The 24,122-nt window shown below is 31.0% G+C and overlaps 2 protein-coding genes across 5 annotated transcripts; one reads left to right on the forward strand and one right to left on the reverse strand.

The window, feature by feature from the left end:
- The first annotated feature begins 4,142 nt into the window (after nucleotides 1-4,142).
- Nucleotides 4,143-7,362, forward strand: LOC142556596 (uncharacterized). The gene is made up of 8 exons (XM_075668062.1): nucleotides 4,143-4,385; nucleotides 5,198-5,518; nucleotides 5,659-5,730; nucleotides 5,837-5,904; nucleotides 6,015-6,165; nucleotides 6,530-6,607; nucleotides 6,682-6,771; nucleotides 7,057-7,362. The coding sequence occupies exons 2-8, from the start codon at nucleotides 5,267-5,269 to the stop codon at nucleotides 7,135-7,137; spliced, it is 792 nt and encodes a 263-aa protein (XP_075524177.1). The 5' UTR covers nucleotides 4,143-4,385; nucleotides 5,198-5,266; the 3' UTR covers nucleotides 7,138-7,362.
- A 1,691-nt stretch (nucleotides 7,363-9,053) lies between these two features.
- On the reverse strand, nucleotides 9,054-17,400 carry LOC142555374 (uncharacterized). 4 transcript variants are annotated; one of them, XM_075666211.1, is made up of 9 exons: nucleotides 17,050-17,400; nucleotides 16,293-16,474; nucleotides 12,934-13,112; nucleotides 11,940-12,224; nucleotides 11,796-11,854; nucleotides 11,398-11,434; nucleotides 11,169-11,240; nucleotides 10,208-10,532; nucleotides 9,054-9,639 (listed from the first exon to the last, which is right to left on the reverse strand). In XM_075666211.1, the coding sequence occupies exons 1-9, from the start codon at nucleotides 17,159-17,161 to the stop codon at nucleotides 9,211-9,213; spliced, it is 1,680 nt and encodes a 559-aa protein (XP_075522326.1). In that variant the 5' UTR covers nucleotides 17,162-17,400; the 3' UTR covers nucleotides 9,054-9,210. The 4 variants fall into 4 exon arrangements, with proteins under 4 accessions (XP_075522326.1, XP_075522328.1, XP_075522330.1 ...); XM_075666213.1 differs by lacking the exon at nucleotides 17,050-17,400 and adding an exon at nucleotides 13,703-15,205 and having other exon boundaries at nucleotides 15,320-16,462; XM_075666215.1 differs by lacking the exon at nucleotides 17,050-17,400 and adding an exon at nucleotides 13,703-15,555 and having other exon boundaries at nucleotides 16,293-16,418.
- Between the last annotated feature and the right edge of the window lie 6,722 nt (nucleotides 17,401-24,122).

Consider the following 24,122-nt stretch of genomic DNA (forward strand, 5'->3'; position numbering starts at 1 on the left):
GTCTCAACGAGAGATCGAATCGAGACAACAACGCTTGATAAAAAAAGTCAAATCATTAATATTTGACACGATCACATGTCTAGCAAGCCCACAATTTTTCGTGATAAACACATAGAGATCTTGAACTCGAGACATATTCCATAGTGAGACGAATTTGGCATTCTCACATTTATGAGAAATAAGATAGCTGAGTCAAACGACTATTGGTATGTCAAAATTTGATTATATGCATACACACACATCGCTATAAAAATATATAGATACATGTAGATCCAATTTTGATTGGATCATCTAACTCACCAACTAGATTTATCATTTTAGATTTGGATTCGATTATCTACCAATCATTGATTTCCACGTGAAAATCTGTATAATTGTAACTGTACGTAAACCTCCATATTTAATTCAAGGATCGATTGAATTAATTAATATTAAATTAATTAAATAAAATAAGTTCATCAAATAGAAATATTCGTAATAGAAATTAAATTGATTATTAATTATCGATGAGATTACCTCGTGTCACGCCAGATGACAATTGACACCTAGTCGGTCATGCTATGATAAATCCAAACAGGTGGTGCAACCACAACCCTAATTTAGTTGTATTTTATTAACAGTTTGACTAATCTAATTATTTGAAGATATTTTAAATATATAAAATTAATTCAAATATTCCCGTATTATCTCAATAAATTACATATTTAATATAATTTTATCGATGATTTAAAATTTAGATCTCGCAATCAATTGGAGTGTCTCAAACTCACGAATTTGGAAGTCAATGATGGTGGGTTGACTTTCATTTCTCTATAAGTTAAATAATCAAAAATTATATCACGATAATGGAAAAATATTGATTTGAACAAATCAACCTCAAAACGCTTCTCAGCTTTGAACGAGTCCCTTCTGGGAATCGAACTACATCAACAAAACTATCACGTGCGGGAAAAAATTCAAAATTGAATTAGTCTAACCCCGTTTAATTTTTATTTACGCACTAGGTTAACCGTCGTACTAACGCAATAACATGCAAGTATTGTATGACAAGCTCGCCCAATAATATGTTGGTAGAAGAAATCGAACTCCTGATAATTTGTTAAATACTCACTTACTACAACCACTCGAATATCACATTGATATCAACTAATATGTTATATACATGAACTAACTTTAATATATATTATAAGATATACACGTGGGTGTGTACATAATTGTGACTATAATATCATTTTAGATTGCGTAAAATTATTTTCTAAAAATATTTAAATCTTAAAATTAATTATTTTCATTTCATTTAGACCTTTTGCCTACGCAATCCGTCCCCACTTTTACAGATTAAGGAATGATTAATAGATCACGTAACTGGTTACGTGGCGGATGCTTAGGGTTTTCCATTTGGTATTTGCATGAATTGTAAGTAAAAACAAAACATATTATTAAGGTTTGGTGTTCTGATGGCTCCACGTATTACCCTAGTTTTGAAAATTTGTGCGGAATTATTAAATTTAAATCAAATTTTGCGAGAAATTTTATTAAAATTATATTACCCTACCGGGAAAGAGTCAAGTGACAAATTATTTCATACTTCGATTCGTGTTTTCGGTAATTAGAAAAAAAAAATTAATAAAATAAATAAAACGAAGGTTATTGATTTTAAAAATTGAAATGATAAAAGAAAAATTAAGATATAAAAAAATATTTTCATAATGCAATATAACAACGTAGTTATTTTGATAAGAAGAATCGCGTTTTAGGCATATCTAAAATTAGACAGATAGTATAATATATTCCTGAATTATGTATCTAAAATATAAATCGTTCATACAACGGAATACACGTACTTAAATTCGAAAGAATTATTCAAAGTCCATGGTATTTATCGCGAGCCATACTTTAGTGAATGAGTCAGGTCGAGTAGAAGATCATTCATCACAAAATTGACAAGTGAAACTGATCTCATATGATTTTTTGTGTTATTATTAGTAAATAAATTATAATATACACTTTTATATAATAATGTTATTTTTGTTAAAAGAGTAAACTTAACCAAATAATAACTAACATATAATCTATACTTCTATGTTATAATAAATGAGAGATGTCTTCATGATGTAATTTTTTGTAACTAAAAAACAAAAGTGCCCCGATAAGATTACAAAAGTTTTAATCTTAGTTTAATTAAAAAATTAAAAATATGATAAAAATATATTTAATAAATTTATACTTTATCTATAATTAAATAACATATCTCAATATACACTTATTCATAAAAAATAAAAACATGTATAATATATTTCACACAAATTTTATTTTACATAAAAGAAATATAATATATGTATGTATGTATCTATCGCGTGCGAAAGGACGCTAACATAAATAATTATTTTACAAACTTACAAATTAATTAATGTACCTAAGCTTTTTGTTAACCTTTGCAGTATACAAATATATTTTACAAGCTTTGAAATTGCATGAATAAAAAATGGGAGAGCTCTACGCCAGAGCTCTTTATTTTTTTAATTTTTTTTATTTTTTATAAATATTTATATTAAATATTATTTAAATAATAATATAATATTATTATATTATTTTAATAATTAGATATTTAAACATAAAAATTAAAATAAATAAAATAGATGGGTTGGAAAATGTCCACGTTCGTTTCAAAAAATAAAATAAATTTAATAAATCAAATAAAAAATATTCCGATAATAGTTTTTTAGAGTAAGATTTGAAATAGATATATCGGAGATAAATATTGTATTCGATATAAAAATTACACTATTTTAAAATAAATTTGTTTTTGAAATGAATGTTGATCATAATCGTACATGAAATAAATATAATGAGTATATCAGAATTTGGTGTTGTGCTCTGGTGTTGTCAACACGAGCACACAACATGCAGCGAAAATTGATTATTTAACACACAAGTAAATTTTTAAAAAATAAATACTAGATTTAAATTATGCACAAGTACGAATACTTATGCAATGGCTCATGACAAAAATTCACTACTAGAAAAATTATGTAAATCGTTTACACCAAAACAATACTAGTGAGTATAACAAAACTAAATTCATTGACACTCCAATGAATTAACATGCATTAAACACACTCAAAGTAAATACTAGATGCATGAAACAAAGAGGCGTGTTGCTTAAAACCAAACGAAACCAATCTGCACCCAACACTTCACGCAGTTGTTCTTGGGTGTTGTCAACATCAGTCAGCAACCGATAAATATGTGAGTCAATCACACAAATTTTTCACACGAAAATCTTCAACTATGAACTATGAGTGTGTTCAGAGACAAACTTCAGCAGCTGTGTCCTTGCAAAAGTGATCACCCGAGCACATGAAAACGTCTCATCAAAATATGCTCGGCTCTCGTATTTTTTTTCTAAGCAAGAACTCTTGTGCCGACCTTTACATGCACTCCCAAAGACCTCCAACAGCTCTCCTACGCTGCAAAGTGATCAACCGATCACACGAAAACTTCTCATAAAAAGGGCTCGGCTCTCCTATATTCTTTTATGAAAGAACTCTTCTGTCGACCTCTACGTGCACTCCGAAAACCTCCAGCTGATTCTCTCCACAACAAAGTGATTACACGATCACACAAAAATTCAGCAGCTGCACAATAAAGTGACAACCCGATCACATAAAAACTGCAAAGCAAATATATGTTGGACTCTTATAATTTATTCTCTGTGAAAAACTCTCTAGTCCAACTATCTCCTCAAGATGTCTACTGCGACCGTGAAGTTTTTCATATATATAAACATTGTTTGACCTAAAAACTATTCCATAAAAGAATTATAGAAAATATGGGAAAACAATAGTTTATTAAGAATAAAATTTTATTAAACAAGGATAAAATAACATAGAGATAAAAACTATATTAAAAATAAATCTTATAATATATAGAGATGAATCAACCAAGAGCTTATCATTTAACAAATCAAGAAAAATTTTATAATCTAAAAAAGTAAAATTCAATTTAGCAAAATAATAAAAAGATAAAATATTTATTTCAGTTTAAAATAGAGTTTTGGAGATGACATTATTTTTTCCTTCCAACATTAAAAAGGCATAAATAAATTACTTCGAAGACTCATCGTGCAAATGTCGCGTGCATTCATGGTGGGACATGCTTGAAAGACTCGAGACATACTATATTTTAACTTTTGAAAAGATTTTGATTTTCGTGCATATATATACATGTATTTGCAAAATGTGTGTATGATTGTGTATCGTCTGAGAATTTGAATTGAGGTTCTGCCGATAAAAACATCCGATTTCTTGCTTTGCTTCTTCACCAATTTCTGGTTTTGCTAAACAGATATATTTCTTTGCTTCCAGGCATCCGATCCCCTTCTTGTAAGACTCTTTTGCCTCATGTTCGTGACTTTTTCTAAGCATATTTCCTTTAATTTCCTCGTTTTGTGCGTGATTTTGCTTTCTTTATCTGCTTCTATCTCTATACTGTGAAAAAGATCCCTTTTTTTTCCTACCCGGGTATGTTCAACTTTCCCTCTTCTGGCGTTATGAAACGTGTTCCTCTCTTTTCCTTGGTTTTGGAATCTTGGGTTTGTTTCTTTGAGTGATTTTGTGAAATGGCTTCGTGCTATTTTTGGCAGTTTTCGGAATCCTTGAGAAAGACCTTCGATTTTATTTTTTTATTTTTTTTATCGAGGAAAAGCATCCTGATGTTTTTGAAAAAAAAAAATAGCAGTCGTTTTCAATTCTTTATTTTTCCCTTCTTAATTAATATTCGAACATTTGTTTGTATTTTCATTCTGTTTCTTGTAGCCTGTGGTTGTCTTTAGATGACTTAAACAATATATTTGAATACTAAAAAGAATCATCATTCGGCCTTGTTCGTTCAACTCCTCTCTTCTTCTTTTTTAAGCATTGGGTATTAAAATTGATCATTTGAGAACTTTTTTTCTGTCCTCAAGGTTGTTTTCTGTTAATCAGCAGGCTTTTTCTCTGCTTCCTTTATTACTAGGCTTTAGTTTAACATGCATAACCCCCTGTAGCATTTAATTGTATTATTGGACAGAACACGCGTGACAATTAATAAACACGGATTGTGCAATAAGTTGTAATTTTAATGTGTAATAATTATTTCTGCTGTATTTGTTGTGAGTTTCTTATAGTCATCATATATCTTGTTATGCTATAATCAGGTGCTCCACGAGAACTGATCGAATAGAGCTTTCTTTAAAATAAGAGGATTGCCCTTGTTTTCTAAAACGATGGGAGATCACTTTGTTTTGCTTGTTGATCGTTTGCTCACCGAATCAACTTTGGAGGCTGCTATTGAAAGTAGAATTTTTTTGAATCACGTGGCACCTGTGACAATCAATGGTACAGCGACTAGTTGTTCGTCCCATGAGGATTTTGAATGTAGTCTGTCTCCAAGAAAAGTGGTGGAGTGCAGGATATGCCAGGATGAAGATTTCGATTCAAATATGGAGGCACCTTGCTCTTGCTGTGGAAGTTTAAAGGTGGATTTTTTTAAGTTTTTGTTTTGCTTCTGCCATGGAGATTTTGTGTTTATTGATGTTGCAGTTAATCTTTCCATGAGCCCCTTCAATTGAAACGACCTACATTAACGGTCTTGTGCCCCTATTTGGTTTACTTTCAGTATGCTCATCGCAAATGCGTACAGAGGTGGTGCAACGAGAAAGGCGACACCATGTGTGAAATATGCCATCAGGTGAGCTTCTAATTTCTAGCATTTCTTAAAGGTGAATTCAGTTTCCATGACTCTTTTGAAATCTTTTTTAACCCTTGTCTAAATTGTGTTTTTGTGTGAAATTCAGCAATTCAAGCCTGGATATACGGCACCACCCCCCATTTTTCGTTTGGGAGGACTGCCAATGAACTTGAGGTAATTTTACTTTCTTAATATCGAGCCTTGATCTCAATACCATGTATTGCAGAAGGAATTTACAGAACTTTATGAGGTTTCTCATCACTAAATCAGCCTGTTGTTATCAGGGGACATTGGCAAATTGCTAGAAGCAACTCAAACGATCCTCATATTATTACAATGGTATCAACTGACAGAAGTTTACTTGATCCGGACAATGACGAGTATGCAGTTTCTACCACTCGAAGCATAGCTTGCTGTCGCTCAGTTGCCATGCTGGTAATTCTTTTTTGCCTTTCTTTATTTAAATTTATTTGGACTGTCAAACGATCATTTCACCTTGCTCCAAATTGTCATATGCATCAAGTGCTTTCGAGTGCAACTCACTGACTTACCTACGAGTTATTTACATGGGTGATATGGCTCCCTGTACACAACACATTCTAAAAATGGTACAAGACTTGGTCAAGGAAAATAATGATTTACATTACTGTAGGAAGATTGTAAATGTTCAAATCATTGGAAAAGATTTCACACGAGCTTGATTTTTCTAGAGCAGAGCTTGGTTTAAAGTGTGTAGCAACTGTAAAATGTACAACTTGGCTACATAATTGGTGGCACAGTAATGCTTCTGTTTGTGCAGTTCATGGTTCTCTTGATCCTGCGACATACTCTTCCGGTCGTTAGTCGAGCTGGGAACTATTCTTTCCCACTGATCATGGTAAGTTCCTACGTTATACACCAAGAATGAATTTTTTTTGGGATAATTAACCTATTAGTGGGCATATATTGCAGTTGTTGATGCTGCGAGTTACCGGGATTATTCTGCCAACTTGTATAATACTAAAAGCAGCGACTTCCATCCTACGACGCCGACACCAACAGGTAAATCAAATAGCCATGCACAATTGTATTATTCTAACTCCCCTACTATCTATTTTTGCTGCTTCCTTCGATCTTTCTTACGTGAATCTTATTTCGCCGAATCCTGAGCTAGGAAACCTTGTAATTTTTAAACTCTCTCAGAAGATAGGAAATTGTAATTAGAAATATAGCAGCACTTTGCAATATAATATGGAAAAGAAAACACTAAAAAAAATTTCAATGTATGCCCCCATGAAATGCTAAGAACCCTGCTCATTCAGTTTTCCATGTGGTGGTCATTAACAGGCTAATCGGTCATTTTCTCCATCTGATGAGGAAGGTGGTCCATTGACATTACATCGCCCACATTTTATAGATGAACGATAACTGGTCACGACTCACGTTTATCGATCCTTTGTTCGTACTTCGTGGTTCGTATATTTACATTTTGCTGATGAAAAGCATGGCTGCCGCTAACAGAGGAAATTGCAAGTGCAGATTTTTAGTTTGGGTTTTAGTTGAGAAGCTTCAGACATACATTTGTAAATAAATATATACATCCTGTAAATAAAAATTTACGTAGAATTAAAATTAAGGATTATGTTTTTCATAGATGCAGATAACGTTTGTCTGAAATCCAAAATTTATAACTCAAACAACGCTGGACGGAGCCAGAAAAAAATAGAGAGAAGGTATGATATACACAAAATTTCTATGTCACGAACAAGGTCTCTGTCTTTTCCCAATGAAAAAATCTTTTGTGAGACGGTCTCACGAATTTTTATCTGTGAGACAGATCAATTCTATCGATATTCACAATAAAAAATAATACTCTTAGCATAAAAAGTAATATTTATTCATGGATGACTCAAATAAGATATTTGTCTCACAAAATACGATCCGTGAGACGGTCTCACACAAGTTTTTGCTTTTTCCAATTACTTTTTTTATGCATCTAGGGTTTATTCTTAATCCATTTTTGGATGTCAATTTTAAGTTATTTTTTTTTGGCGGGATGACGTGATATTTTTAAAATTTTCATTTGTCCTTTTAAAAACCTTCAAGTACCGTTGTCGTCTTGGTAGCAACCCCAAAACCAATGTAATAAGGATGAGGTCTTTTTCGTTGATTAGCATTAGCATTTTTAGGTTCTTTGATGGATTTTCTTGTCTTTCTGTCTTCTTGATCAACCGAACAACATTGATCTTGCTGTCATTTCTCTTAACGTCTTCACTCCTCTAATTAAACAATCTAAAGCTCAATGATCTACGGATGAAAATAGTAAAATATCTGATTGATTTCATAGCCAGAATATCGATGGAGTGTCAAGCGACCACTCTCCTCCCATGTAAGGATCTCAATTCTCATCGGAAAGTCCGAGGATTGACATTCCATTGTTATCATTTTACATGTATATGGTTACAATTATCTACGAATATGACTATTTAACGGGAATATTCACTGCCAATACTAACTTGGCTAATTATTACCAAGAAGATAATGGTCTATTTCTTCACATTATCTCAAATTATAATCCTCTTCCCCAAAATAATAATAATAATAATAATAATACCAATTTAATCAAATTAACAGTGGGTCAAATTCCCAACAAAAAAATAATCCAGTTGGTCAATAAATGGTTCGTATACGTTGCGTTCTAATTGACTCAATTTATTTATATATATATAATTTTAATATTTTAAAATAAACGTAAATTAAAATCATATAAATAATAAAGAATTTGAAATAATTACTCGTGTAATTTTACTTTCAAGAATAAAAATTAATAAAAAAACATGTTGAAAGAGTATATATATAAAAAAATTTCCATTTAATAACGCATAAATAATCTATGGCGAAAAAAAAAACACTCATTTAGCTTCGAAGGTTCTTGGGATCTAATTTAATGAATTGGACTTTTTGAGATTTCGGATTTGTATTGAATTGTGGACTAACGAAATTTGTATCAAGTTGTCTTAAAAATTTTCTGCCTAATTGCGTCAACACCCCTAAACGAACTAATTGCATCAATACCCCTTGTGCAAAATTTAAGATATAATAAAACAAAAAATACTCTGTAAAATCAATAATATTTTAGACCACAAATTTTAAAAATCAGGCACAAAACTCTTATCAGAAAAGGTAAATGTTCTTGAATTTTTATAACATGTGAGTTAAATATATTTTATTTTAAAAAAAATAAAGGATGTATTATCCTATGTTCATACCTTAAAACATTTTTTCACAAGGAATTGGTGTAATTAGCCCATAATTGAGCTGATATTCAGAAGAAAAAAAAATAGTAAATAAGAATCATAGTTGAGATTGGTTGGTTTGGAGATAAAATTATACAACTAAAGAATAATCATAATGATAATTTGACCATACATGTATAGCTGAAAGTATAATGCATTTATGCAAAATGACTCAGCCAAAATTTCATTCCCACCAAACTCTAGTCTAAACTCCAATGCCTGGAATATATGAACTTGATGCTACATTATTCTTACTACATCTGCGTTTGTTGCCACTGAAGCTGTCTCTTATTCTTGATGAGATCTTAGCAAACACTTCCTCCCTTCGGGGGCGGTTCGCGTACAGCATCCATAGGGCAAGACTCAGCATGATTCCTACTGATATAAGTGCTAGTCCGACATTTACAAGGCGAAGATTGTGCTCCAATGGAGGACAATATTTTGTGGTGATGTTTCTGAAAGTATCTCTTACGAAATTACAGTTTTGAAAGTTTAAGAGAGGCGGCGTGTAGTGTTTGAGGGCATAGCTGACGTTTACTGCTGCCACCAGTTCTGTGTACATGCCCGGAGTGAGTCTACCGCTACTGCTGCAAAGGCCAGTTGCTGATACCGTGCAAGTATAGTTCTGCCAAACCTGAAGCCATGAAAATGAAGTATGTTAATCATTACTCAAGTTATTGGCCATACTTGAAAGGTTCAAGTAAATCAAGCTGCTTGCGAGTACAAGCTTGGCTTGAAGTCACTTTGAGCTAAGCTCGAACCGGATTTAAGTAGTAAATTGAGGCAAACTCGCCCATGTTTTACTTGGGTTGGAGTACCCAAGATGCTTGAACTCGATATTTATTTTACAAACAATTTTGATCTAATTTAAAGTGATCGTACTATTTCATAAACTATCTGGTTTTGCCTATAATTTTTATGAAGGAAACTTTAACCGCCACAACCTTCTTCAAGCTAGAGCTTGATTGGTGCTCGAGCTTCTTGAGCTAGCATTAAAGTGGCTCGATAAGCATTTGCGTTGGCTCAAGGCCAATTCACTGGTAGATTAAGCTCAAGTGCTCAAGCAGTGAAAATTTTCAATTTAAGTTTAGGTAGTGACCACAGAACACCTTGCCCCACTCATTGAATAATTTTCTTCAGAGAGATGCGAAAAAGTATCAGCAGAGATGCAAAATAGTATCAACTGCATTAGAGCTGCTTACCAGAGAAGCATTGTCAACTGAAATTTCTTGAGCTGAACATGAAAGATCTTGCAGCTGGGCGTCGTAAGGATAGCACAGTGGAGGTATCAGAGGACCTGATTGGTTGTAATAATGTGAAGCAGGGTGTGGGCGTGGATTTGAGTTGGCAATAGAGCCTACAAATCCATTGGCGATGTTAACAATATCGTCGATCACTTGTTTGCTCTTGAACAGAGTTTGGTTCGTTGTTCTCTGGTCAACACAAGGAAGGATGTTGCTTAGTGCAGTTTCGGCATGAGGATTTTCGACCCACTCGCTCATGGCCACGCATGTGTCAGTTATTGCGCTGAAACACATAATACAAAGCTTTTCAAATGCACAAAGAGCATTGATCTTAAAGATCACTTTGGGCACACCAAGATTGCCCCCAGAATTCAGAATTTCCATTTTTACCATTTAGGGCATGACCCAGAAGTAATAAAGTACCAAAATCAAGTACGCAGAGGCTCAATATTTGCATATGAGTTGAGCCAAACATACAAATTATATTGTTGAAACCTACACCGACTTTCAATATCCTTGAAACAACCATAACTCCATAAGTGTACACTCCTTATTAATGTCACACTTACAGGAAAAAACGCATATCATGTACAAAACTAATGAATATAAGTAACAACTCGATCGCTGTGACACACAGGACAAGAGGGGTAATTGTAACCATTTAACAATAATAATGAATTTATCATTCTTGAGTTGTAGCAATAATGAGGTGTGGTTGTAGGGTTATGCAAAAGGGTACGAATAAGTCATAATTTTTAAAACTGTGAGAAGTATTCATCTGTTAAAGCCTAAACTAAATTCATAGTTGAATAATATAACACTAAAAGGTAGCCTCTAGTTCATGCCGAACCTTGTATCAAACCGTCAAAAACCCTAAAAGAAAGTAAAGAAAAGTCCATCTGCAACAAAAGTGTCTTACTTGTTCAGAATAACAAAAACTCCACAAAGAATGAACGTAACTGAGACGAGTAACCATCCGCTGGTGATGAATCTGTAGCAATATAATGGAACATCAGAAATTTTACAAACAAGATACTCTAAAATACTTTTCCTTGAATTCAAGGAATCCTTAATAATGTAATCATCAACTATATAACCTGGAAAAGCATAAAAGGGTTGAAAAAGAAAAGGAAAGGAAAGCAACTCACATGTAAATTGCATGTTGATGGCCGATGATAGATAGCACTACAATTAGAAAATACACACTCATTAGCTAACATATAAATATAAAGTACTAAATACGAGAATTTCTTTTTCTAGACCAGAGTTAGGCCACTTATAACAAGAGCTAGGACGATAAAAAAAATTTCAAGATATGAAAGGACCAGTAAAGCTGTAACAGATAAATGGCTGAGATAAATAATAAAAAATTCAACCTTTCGTTTTTATGAAAGCAGTAGACATTTCACTCCTCTCAAAACTATTTTTGTAAAAGTTACGGTAATGCTATTCTGTAATCAACCAAACTTCGTAAACAAACATTTGATTTTACTGGTAAAAGATGAAATTCGTCCAACAGCGTTTTAGGCGTTGTAGCAGAACGTACCAAGACCTAGAATGGATATGAGAAGCATCACCACTGCGACAACTATCAGTACTGCTCTCCTACAATAAGGTGACTGGTTAAAAATATTACATGAGTCGAAAATTCAGTCACAAAAATACCATGGGTGGTATATAAACAACATACTCTGTATTGAAGACTTTGCGTACTTTTCCCGAGTTTTCGTCGGTCTTCTGCTCCAAAGTATCTGCTGCACTGTTTAACTCCACATTTAACCGGTCGATATCATCCTTGACATCTGAAGGAAGGAAAATCTGGGCTACACTGACAGTTTTTGCCAGTGACAAATATTCCGTGACATTTTTTAGTGTCTGCACTGTGTACTCTGACTGGTTTACAACATAGTTCAAAGTATGAAATGCTTCTCCATGAAATTTATCCTGTCCTACAGAAAGTAAAATACATCCAATCCTGTTGACAAAGAGGTACATCACAGAAAAAATCAATATACTCGGCACATGATATCCAGAGACAAAAAATAATAATAGTAAATGGACATAAACTATATAATGGGAGGATTGCATTTTAGTTATAGAGATTTGTCTGAAATAAAGTTGTGTACTCGACTCTAAAGATGCAAAAACATCAACCATGAGTTAGTTTGCAAAAAGTTTTCAGGAGAGTTCCCTTAAACAGAAACGTATTCGACCCCTTTATATAGTAACACATTTATATCCTCATCAAGAGTTGGGTGTCAAAGGGAAGAAAGACCTTAAATAATGCATCAAATGTTGCAGCGGAAGTGGAATAAAAATGTAAGAGAAGCTATACTTAGTATGGAACATATATGTCATCATAAGATCCCAATAATCTAGCACGTCCTTGCTCATTAGATAAATGCTTGAAATGTGACCTTTTTTTCCCTAATGATATAGAGTTCAGTACAGTCACATTGAATGTAGATCGCAGGGAACCATATTAATTATCTCAAGAATTGTCAAATAAGTACAACGGGACAAGTAATTGGGTGACACAAAAATAAGATGCTGGCATAAAACAGACTTCAGACAAAGACTTGAAACCATGCAAATTAAATTACCAACAAACTCTGAATAAAACGATTCAAGCATTTGATAGTTACTTTTAATTATTGCAAAATGGTGCGAGTTTAGATTATTACGCTGCAGCACTGGTGAAGATGATAAGTAGGACAAGACATATCCTGAGTGACCAGCTTGATTCTTTGCCATTGATAGATATTTTCCATCCACAGAAATGATGGATAATAAGAGCCAAGGCAAATGAAATAAACCAAAAAACCGCGACAATGAAAGCTGCAGCACCCATAAATCCAACAGACTGATACAAAAATAAATAAGCACGGGATTACAATATCCATAATCACTAGCATATTAACATTTACCACTGCAATATTAATTGACAAGGCAAAAATAAATACATGTTATGAAACTACATCTGTCACAAGCTAACACCGGTGCTTGATTACCAAATATTGAACAATTATTGATATAAACTACTTTCGTCATCTCGTAAAACAATCATTGTTTACTTCAGTTTGTAGGATGAATTACGAGTAGGATACTAATTAACATCATGTCTTAAACAATATTTAACACAGGAACAGCATTCATCCATAGGATAAGCTTTCTATGTCAAGTTTCTCTGTTAGCAATATACATTTTCAACTAAATCAACAAAATTAAAAAAAAATTAAAACTCTTGTACTTCACAAACTATTGCACAAGAATGCAACAAATCTGTAGAAAATAAGAAAAAAAATATTGTATTTTTTTGTCTTAATATTAGATCGATATAGGAGTGAAACAGCCTGAATGATCCCGTCATATGATCCGTAGCACCTGAATCTATTATCCAAGGGCAGACGGATAGCAACGACACATTGAGAACAACAGATTGTAAGTAATTACCTATCTGCGCTAGAGAACAAGATGCTGGGACACTACTAGAATTTGAAAAATGTGTAGACTGAAAGAGCTTATACAGTTGGTCTAGCTGTTCCTTAATGAAAGAGACTCCCCTGAAGATTTTTCTGCATTATCTTGGTTTTCAGTACCAGATTGATAAGCCCTTAAATCACCATTGCCACCACTGCCTTTTTGTTTAAAAGATTTTGGCTTCCTGTTAGGTGGTTTGCCATGCAAGTCCCAACAAGTTTCTGCAGTGTGTCTGGGTATGTGACAAAGGGCCCCAAATCCTTAATCTCAGTATTTGAAGCATGTAGTTCCAATGTTATACAAAAATAAGAATCCGTTTGATTTTGTATGTGATGTTTGCCAGTTTGCCAAACATCATCGTGCATCTTTCCCTATACATCCATATAAAGCATAAAAACCTTTTTTGCTCATTCACAGTGATTTGTGGGGATTTTTCAAGACACCAACTATTTCTGGCAAAAAATAGTTTATCACGTTTATTGATGATCACACACGTTTAACTTTGGTCTATCTACTTACTGATAAATCATAATCGGAGTAAATTTTTAAAAATTTCTACACAATGATTGAAACACTATTTCAAAAGAAAATCTAAGTGTTCAAAAGTGACAATGGGAAATAATATTTTAATAAGTTTTTGGGATTTTTTTCTGCACAAAGGCATAATCCATCACAATTCTTGCACTCAAACACCTCGACAAAATGGAGTTGCAGAAAGAAATAATAGACATTTCTTTGAAGTAGTTAGGTCATTCATGTTCCCTACCAGAGTACCTAAAAATACTTATGGGGCAAAGCTATTCTGACTGCTACATATTTGATTAATAGAATGCCTTCAAGATTGTTGAATTTTGCCTCACCATTGAGTCTTTTTAAGAAAACCTTTCCCATGTCTCACTTTTCTTCCGATTTAACTCTGAAAGTATTTCGTTGTGTGGCTTTTGTTCATGTGCATCGTCACACTCGTGATAAATTAGACCCTCATGCCATTAAATGTGTTTTCTTAGGTTATTCTCCTACTCATAAGGGTTATAAATGCTTTGATCCTCAAAATATATATATGTTTATGGATGTAACATTTTTTGAATCTCAAACCTTTTTTAGCACTCCTCTTCAAAGAGGAGTCAGATAGAAGACTCTATATTTGAGCTTGAATTTGACACCATAGAGAATGTGGATAGGGCCCTATTTTTTATGGCATGATTAATATGGACATTAATACACCTGAGTTAGCACTTGTTCAAAATCTTAATGCTAGAGCACGAGTTGATCATGAAAGATTGTTTGGCCAAGTTTACAGGAGAACAAAACGACCTCAGAGCAAACAAGACTCCATGACTCCACACGACCAAATGTCGGAACCAAGTACAGATCCTGTCCAAAACTATTTGAATCTAGGTATTGTACTCGAACTCACTATTAATGAACCAAAATCTCCCGCTTTACTAAATCTTACAATGGCGCTTAGAAAAGGTGCTAGAACTTGTACTCAAAACCCTTCTCAAACCATGTGTCTTATGGCAAAATCTCTGAACCCTATGCTAGTTTCATCTCTCAGTGAAACAGTGTAGATATTCCTAAAAACTATACAGGAAGCTCTAAATGTTCCAGAATGGAAGAAAGCTGTCCTTGAAGAGATGAATGCTCTTGCTAAAAATGAAACATGGGAGATAATGTACCTTCCTGAAGGAAAACAAACTATGGGTTGTAAATGGGTGTTCACAGTGAAACTTAATTCAGATGGATCTTTGGACGTTATGAAGCAAGACTTGTTGCAAAAAGTTTCACACACACGTTTGGTATTGACTACCAAGAGACCTTTGCACCTGTTGTAAAATTGAATACAATCAGAATATTACTTTTCCTGGCTGCAAACCTTAATTGGCCATTGTATCAGTTGGATATAAAGCATGAATTTCTAAATGGCAAATTGGAGGAAGAAGTGTTTATGGATGCTCCACCGGGCTTCGAGAAACAATTTGGGGGAAAGATATGCAAATTAAATAAGTTTTTGTATGGATTGAAGCAATCTCCGAGAGCTTGGCTGGAAAAATTCTCGAGATCAGTAAAGAAACATGGTTATGTTCAAAGGCAATCAGACCATACGATGTTTGTGGCGCATACCAGTAAAGACAAAAATACAATGTTTTTATTCTTATTTTCTACAAAATCTTTGAGAGCATAAAAATGCCAAACAAGCACTAACATCAAGGACAATTATGGCTACACATCAGATTAGTCACAGTATCATTTGCTTAATAAAAAATTCTCCAGAAGCATCCACGACATTTCTATATCAAACACACTACTTCATTTTTTTCAAGGACTCGTGTTAATGATGATATGTATGTCAACAGATATCGGCCTAATTTTTATCAAACAGTTAAGAAGGCACGACGTGATCCCTGACTTTTCCATTGAGCGAATACATGTTTAATGTATTGAATAGGCTGTGAAAATATTTTTTCATCTTAGTGCAGGTGAGGGCTAAAACATGAACTCGATTGTCAAGTGATTATTATAAGAGAAGGTGTCATTGTAAAGCAAGGAGGACAGGGCTTACAGCCCAGTAATGTCTGTTGGCAATGTCCCATCCACCTCTGTATTTATGAAATCCGGCAAGAATGTCAGGCCTCTTTGTCCTGTTCCCTGCCAATATAAGAGTTTTCACATCGTTAGCCGGTCCTGGAGCTTCTGCAGCAGCACTCAATAGTTCATCCTTCCATGACCCCAAATTTTCTTCTCCTGCATATGCGTCATAATTGAAATTAAATTAATGAGAAGAAATGAAACCTCATTGACAAAAATGAATTAAGCATCCATAAAGACAGAAAATTTAACGTCCGTTGTCTGAAATAAACAGGATAGAGTGTACTATAGGCAATCCCAATAGTGAGATAAACTGTTGTACACAAATCAAATTTCAATTTCAATATTCTACAGCATACTGTAAGACAATAAAAAAACTAGAATTGAATTGCACATCTACTTAATTCCAATGCAAGAAATTTTATTAATGACATCAAAAAAGAAAAGAAAGAAGCTTTATAAGCCTCCAACCAGCATTAGAATCAAAGAAACAAAGGAAATGTAAGAGGCAGTATATGATCATTAATAAAAAGCTTACCATTAAGCCAAGAACTACTCTACCGCATTAAAGACACGAAAAATGACAAAAGAATCCAATCCCAGTTTCCAAATCACCCAAGAAAACGTATACGAAATGCCAGCAATAGAATATGAACATTAATAACACCAATATTAAAATAAAAGTAAACACAACTCAGTTGCCAAAATCTCAAAGAGATGCATGAACCAACCAAAGAAAGCCTTGAAAGGTTCCCTTGGGTGGGAAAGTGCAAAGCTTGAGCGCAATAAAATGGAGAGAGCAATGAAAATAACAGCCAAGAACGAAAGGCCCCTCGGTTCCATATTCTCGAAGCAGCAAATCCCACATCAACAATTCATATGAGACCTCATATCATTCGTTTATTATTTTCCTTGTCACGAATAGAGGGGTCATTCAATTCACATTTTCTTTCTGTTACGATTAATTTATTTCTTCAGAAAAATAAATAGTTGGGCTTGTAAACAGAGGAAAATCTTGGAGAAACCATGTTAAACAAAGATCTCCTCAGAGGAGAGAAGATGTATATGAGAGGGAGTAGGGTGGTGGGGTGGCGGCTAAAAGGACCGCGTGTAAATGGAGTAAGTGAATGAATAAAGAAAGCAGCGGTGATGTTCTGAAAGTCTAGTGCTTTGCTTTTTTGGCCCTTGTCCTTGTTCGTTTTTATCAGTTTAACTAATTTACTATTTTTGAATTTTATTTTAAATTAATTAATTAATTTGAAAAATTGGGCAATTTATTCTGTTTTTCCCCTCAATTTCTTTAAATTAAATAGGATTCTGTCACATCCGATAGGGGTTAATCGACACCAGCGTTATTCAACAATTACATAATTTTTAAACAACAAGTCTTTTAATATAGTATAAACCAAAATCAGTTTATATCATAAATACCATAAAAATGACATCGTCTCTATAATATTAACTCTGAAAATGATAAAATCTGCGGAAGCGTTTATAACTTGAATTAAAAACTCAAGAACATACTTTTAAATAAAAATTTTCATGCGTCCACTATCAACACTAAAACTGGTGTCTGATTCTTTTTTATCTATTTTTTCTTCTGATTTATCTGGGAGGATAGAGTAAGAGGTAAGTGATATACTCGTCACTCAGTAAATGGAGACCGTTCGAGCACAACATAACAAAATACATAAAAAAATTCGAAACACATATCATGCCTAACATGACTCATACCGTATGCATATCATTGACCAGGCATTGAGACTCCTCTACTTTATATAATTTACCGATATTGATCCCTAATTTTTAATCCTCTAAGAGGGCGATGCCATATAACGATTACATCCCCACCGCGTAAGATTCATATCATAGTTGGGATTTTCCACTCATATCAAGTTGAATCCTCATAGTGCCAACATGTAACTCATGCAACAATCGTAACCAGAAGGGGTTAAAAAAGGAATTTGCGGTCGACCAAAAAAAAAACAAACGAAATGCATGAACCGAAAATTAAATATTTAAACAAGCCTACTTACCTTAATTCTCGGTGGAGAAAAAAAACGTGAAAAAAGGGTTCTGCACTGGAATTTTCGAATTCCTAATCCGGATCTGGACTGCAGTAGCGCTTCGATACTCGGCGTAACTAAGAGAGCAAAGTCTCGAAAATTTCCTAGGGAAACTAGAGAGAGAACTCGAAATTTTTTGATGAATCATGAGGTGTGATTTTCGAGTGGTATGACTCTCCTATTTATAGGAGTTGGCTGCTATCGTGATCGTGCATTATCCTCGCGTTTGAATTTTTGAATCAAACTTTAAATTTATGATAATTATCATTCTTTTATCCGTGATCTTGGATAATATTTCGAAATTCATATATCCTTAATTTTGAAATTTAGGGATTGCGTTATCATTTGCTTGATCTTTATCCAGATATATCAATATCATCTCAAATATTATATCTTTATCTGGTAAAAATTTTTCCAACTTTGAATTTATATCTCAACTTTAACTGCTCATATCCAATTATTCTTCATTAAATTTCTTAGATCATGATCTATTTATTTATCTCAAGTTCAAAATATATGCACAATATTATCTTAAATCTTGAGCTCAAAAATATTGTACACGATATAATTATTCACGCAACTTTAGATAATCTTGCAAATCTTACATCTTAAATAATGAGATAGATACCCGAAGATTGCATAAACCTAACACACTTAAGGGTTTTACATCCCTCTCTCTTTATGGGAAGTTTCGTACTCGAAACTTGGGTTGGATTGGTCTAAGAAGAGGTACAGGTATTACTCGTGCATTTTCCATTTTAGTTCCAAGTGACTTATCTTTCAGTGTGATTAGAAAATAGTCTAAAATTCCTAAATCATATCCCAATTATTTTTGTTAGACATCTTAATTACTAAAGTATTGACTTAGTCATACTTTGAATTATACTTATACCACCATATTTTCTTATTATTATTTATATTACTACATCCAATGATATCACTTCTATTGAACCAAAATATTAGAATCGTTGAATATACAACAACTTACTGTAACCCAATATTTATATATCTCATTATCATAATTTGATAAACTATTTCTCTTATTAGAAAGCAAAACCCTAATAAAAATCTTTTGAATCCAAATATAGCCCAATAATGTCACTCTAACTGAAATCCAAAAATCAATATCAGCTTTTCCATCGAACATTTAAGATCAAAACTAGTCTCTTATTCAATCCAATATAAATCCCAAAAATCATGTTTTAAATTTTATATCGACCGTGTAATGCAAACACTACTTCTCAATTATCTTTATTGTTTCATATCCAAACGCTTGTAGTAATGTAAAATTCCCAAAGTCAAACTATAACTCAATACGGTCAACCTAAAGTAAAACCTCAAAAATATCATCCTAAAATATAAAAATTAAAAATTTCAATTGATTATTTCACATAAACAATAATCTCAAATTTTCTTCTTTTTTTCTCATACTAAATCTTAATTTCTCATCAAGACCATGAAACTAATTTTGCCTAACGATTTCTCGAAGCACAATTGTGTTAATTATTATGAAAACTAAATAAATAAATTTTATTTTACATTTATGCTATTACTATTTCTTATAAATGTTAAAATATTTACAATTTTTCTAGTAATTGTGTTCTTGGAAGTTGGACAGGAGAGACATTTTAGTCCTAAATTGAACTGTTTTTTGTTTTAGTAACTTGTCAAATTTTGATGTTTATACGGTAATTTGGATTTTTTGTTTATTTTTTTTGTCTCAAATCACTAAATCCATCGAATATGGTATTATTTGACAATAATACTACATGTGACAAAAATAAAGCATATATCACACTAATATATTCATAAACAAATTAAAGAGAAACAATAAATTTTTTTCTCTCATTTTGAAGTATTAAGGTCATACTCTTTTATTTTTCCATGTTTTTCATCAATTTTGAGAAACGTGATCTTTATTCTCCTACATATGTATTGTATGATAAAATCGATGTCAAATGAATCATATTTGATAGATTTAATAGTTTCGGACAAAAGAAGACAAAAAAAAGTATAAGTTATTATTTGAAAATTAAATTTTGACAAATTACAAGACAAAAACAAAAAACAGATATAATTTACTGGGCTAAAGTTATAAATTTTCTTTTATTTAGTTATATTATCACAATAGATTTTTTCGTACGAGGCATATGCATACCACGATATCAAATCATATATTTAAAATTGAAAATTATTATATTTTGATTATAATATAATTGAAATTAGTTATTATTTTCAAGAATGTGAAAATAAGATAAAATATAATTGTCGGGAAGAAACCAGAAAAGCCAAATGGAAAAAGCATCTTTTTTAAGCATAGCCAAGGTGTTACGTGACATAATTTCGGCATGAATTTATCGCAACTTTTAGGATTAAAAATACAATTTCCTTTGTACCCATTATTCAAAAGGAAATTTGGTTCACTCGAGTACTTTAGATTAATTTATTATTCACCTAATTAATTTTAAAAAACTTTTTTATGATAATGGGTTATAAATTATGAGGATTTGGAAGAGTGGAGAAATTGCGTGGTGAAATGATAGCCGAACACCTGCGAGTTCAATCAAATAAATTATTATAATTATTAAATTTACAAAAAACTATCATTTCACGAGTCCATTTAATAAAATATATATATATAAAAGCAGAGTTTTTGTCAAAAATAGTAAGTTCCCGCCAAAATGAAAATTCTAAAAAACGAAAGATATAAATTTAATGAATCTCGAAATAGGTGTACTGCAATAAATGATAACTTCAATTATTGTTTGCATTGATTAAATCAATTCTTTTATTAATTCAAATTTGAATTTTATTATTTTTATATCAATTTAAATGTAATTTATAAATTATATGTTTTTTTCTTTATTTATATATATATATATATATATATATATATATATTAAAGCAGAGTTTTTGCCAAAAATATTAAGTTTCCGTCAAAATGACAATTCTAAAAAAAGAAAGATATAAATATAATGAATCTTGAAATAGGTGTACTGCAATAAATGATAATTTCAATTATTGTTTGCATTGATTAAATCAATTCTTTTATTAATTCAAATTTGAATTTTATTATTTTTGTATCAATTTAAATGTAATTTATAAATTATATGTTTTTTTCTTTATTTAAATATAGATATATATATAAAAGCAGAGTTGTCTGCTATATTTAGTAAGTTCCCGTCAAATTTTTTACTAAATATGGAAATAAAAAAATTTATTTCCTAATATATTGAATAATATTACAATTTTCAATTGAAAATAACAAAAAAATGAGTTGTCTTTTCAAAATTTCTTTTCGAAGTTCCTACGCCTATTTGATAACACTATTTGAAATATTTGATAATTGATCAAAGTATGAAAATTAATAAAATTGTAGTAATACATATCAAATTCTTTTTAAAATCTAAGTTTTAAAATTTAATTTCTTGAAAATATAAATTTCACTTATAATTTCAAATTTAAATCTAAATATCTTGAAAAAATAAATAGCATTCAAAAATTTGAAATCGGTTTCATCACATTATTTAATATCTTGGTTCTATCATACGATCCATACCAACGAGGTTGTGCTGAATATAATTTGAATTCAAAAATATATATAAGGTGAGTTTTTGACTAAAGTACTAAGTTCCCGTCAAAATGATAATTCTAAAAAAAGAAAGATATATCGTTAATCTCGAAATAGGTGAACTGCAATAAATGATTGAAATTTTTTAATTTTATGCGATTTTTATTAATATGTTTGCAATAAAGAATTATACATTTTCTTTTAAAAAAATTCAAATATGAATATTGAAGAAATTTGAAAATATAAACTTCAATTATTACTTTAATTGATTATATCATTTCTTTTATTTGTTTAAATTTGAATTTCATTCATTTTTATATCAATTTAAATGTAATATATGAATTATGTGTTTTTAATATTCTTTATTCAAATTGAAACTGAACTCAATTGAAAACATAAACAGTTTTAAATAATTCAAAAATACATTTAGCGCTTAAACTCTGATTAGTTCGTTGATACGATCTATCAGCATATAGAAACAACAGAAATTCAAGTGTAAAATGTTTTTTTTATTATCAAAATTTTATTATTATTTTTTCTATGCATTTTATTTTTTGATTTAAGGATATTATTTATATTTATTTTATTTTATATGATTCACACGCACACACACATATATATACACAAAATTTTTTGTCAAAAATAATATGTTATAAAAAAATTATCATTATTAATGTATTCACATATCACATTAATATTTGAAATAAATAGGAAATAAGTACGTGATTAAATGTTAATTGTTTTCAACTCATTTTTTACAATTCAAATTTAAATTTGATGTTTTTTGAAATTATAAAATATATTTAAGTATATGTATTGATTATATTATTCTATTTAATTTCACTTATGATTTTAAGTTGTGTGTTACTTTTATAGAATTTATGTTTATTATTCTCTATCATACTAAATAAAATATAAAAGCTTTTATATAATATTATGTTTTTCATTTTTTTTAAAAGAATGTCTGTAAATTGTTGTTATTATTGTTATGTATCTTAATAGAATTTTAAAAAAGGTATTTTAAAAGAAATTTAATATAAATATTGTTAACATGTCCAAAAAATAAATATTTTTTAATCAAAATTTATTAATATAATAAATGACAAAAATTTGAATTTATAAAAAATGTTTATTTATTCGTTAAAATTTTGATAAACAAAATAATATAAGATTTTTTAAATTTTTTTCTATTCTTTTTATTTATAGTCCATTTAACCAAGATAATAAGTCAATTTAACGACAAAATATTGTTATCATCATTTGAACGTTATTTCAAATGATATTAATATTTTGATATAATAATTTTTGATAATTATATTAAAAATTTAAATATATTCATTATATTATATCAATAATTTTAAATAATTATTCAAATACTGATACTTACTAATTTTTATCATTAATTACATAAAATAACATTCCGTGCATCGCACGGGTGAAATACTAGTTTATCTTATATTCGACTTGAATCATAAATATTATTTTATATCAAAAATATTATTTTTTTACTTTAGATTCGACCAATCACCGTCTCATATTAAACTTATTCATGTATGTATTAATTTATTGGCGTGCATGAATCAATCCTAATAAATAAACTTTGCCATGTAAATCAGAAATCGAGCTTTGGTTGATTTCTAGTAATTAATGTCTATCTGTGTCAAAGTTTTGGTTGATCTTCACTTGGAGAAAATGTTTTATTGCTCGAAATTTGGTAAATCGCGATGTAAATCAGAAATCAAACTTTAATTTATTTATTTATTTATTAGCGATAAATTAACCTCATTACTAATAGTAAAACTTGTGCACAGGAAAAGGATTAAATCAAAACCTCCTTGGCGATGAGAAATAATGTGCACATGTTGACAATGATTTTAGATATTTATTTACATGATTTTGAGAAAAACTAATTAAAATTGAATGTCTAAATATTGTTACAAAATCATAATTGATTCAAATAAAAATAAATAAGTAAAAATGTCAAATTCCAGAAAATTACGTCCGAAAACTTGACTTGTTTGCCCACAGCCCACGACTCTTTTTTTTTTTGTCGTACTTTCCTGACTTCAACGGCCAACTAATGAATTTATCTCATGTTTCCTCAGTTCAACTACGAACAATTAATGAATCTGGAATATCAATTTTTATTTTTATTTAAAAAAAAATA

This window comes from Primulina tabacum, chromosome 9 (assembly GCF_025594145.1).
Source record: "Primulina tabacum isolate GXHZ01 chromosome 9, ASM2559414v2, whole genome shotgun sequence".
Lineage (NCBI taxonomy): Eukaryota > Viridiplantae > Streptophyta > Magnoliopsida > Lamiales > Gesneriaceae > Primulina > Primulina tabacum.

What these genes read in the sequence shown, in the direction of transcription:
- LOC142556596 (XM_075668062.1), top strand. Translation starts at nt 5,267, where the DNA reads ATGGGAGATCACTTTGTTTTGCTTGTTGATCGTTTGCTCACCGAATCA. An exon ending in TGTGTGAAATATGCCATCAG is followed by an intron (nt 5,731 to 5,836) that starts GTGAGCTTCTAA and finishes TGTGAAATTCAG; the next exon opens with CAATTCAAGCCTGGATATAC. An exon ending in TACGACGCCGACACCAACAG is followed by an intron (nt 6,772 to 7,056) that starts GTAAATCAAATA and finishes GGTCATTAACAG; the next exon opens with GCTAATCGGTCATTTTCTCC.
- LOC142555374 (XM_075666211.1), bottom strand. Translation starts at nt 17,161, where the DNA reads ATGGAACCGAGGGGCCTTTCGTTCTTGGCTGTTATTTTCATTGCTCTC. An exon ending in CGCAAAGTCTTCAATACAGA is followed by an intron (nt 11,855 to 11,939) that starts GTATGTTGTTTA and finishes ACCTTATTGTAG; the next exon opens with GAGAGCAGTACTGATAGTTG. An exon ending in CAGTTGACAATGCTTCTCTG is followed by an intron (nt 9,640 to 10,207) that starts GTAAGCAGCTCT and finishes TCATGGCTTCAG; the next exon opens with GTTTGGCAGAACTATACTTG.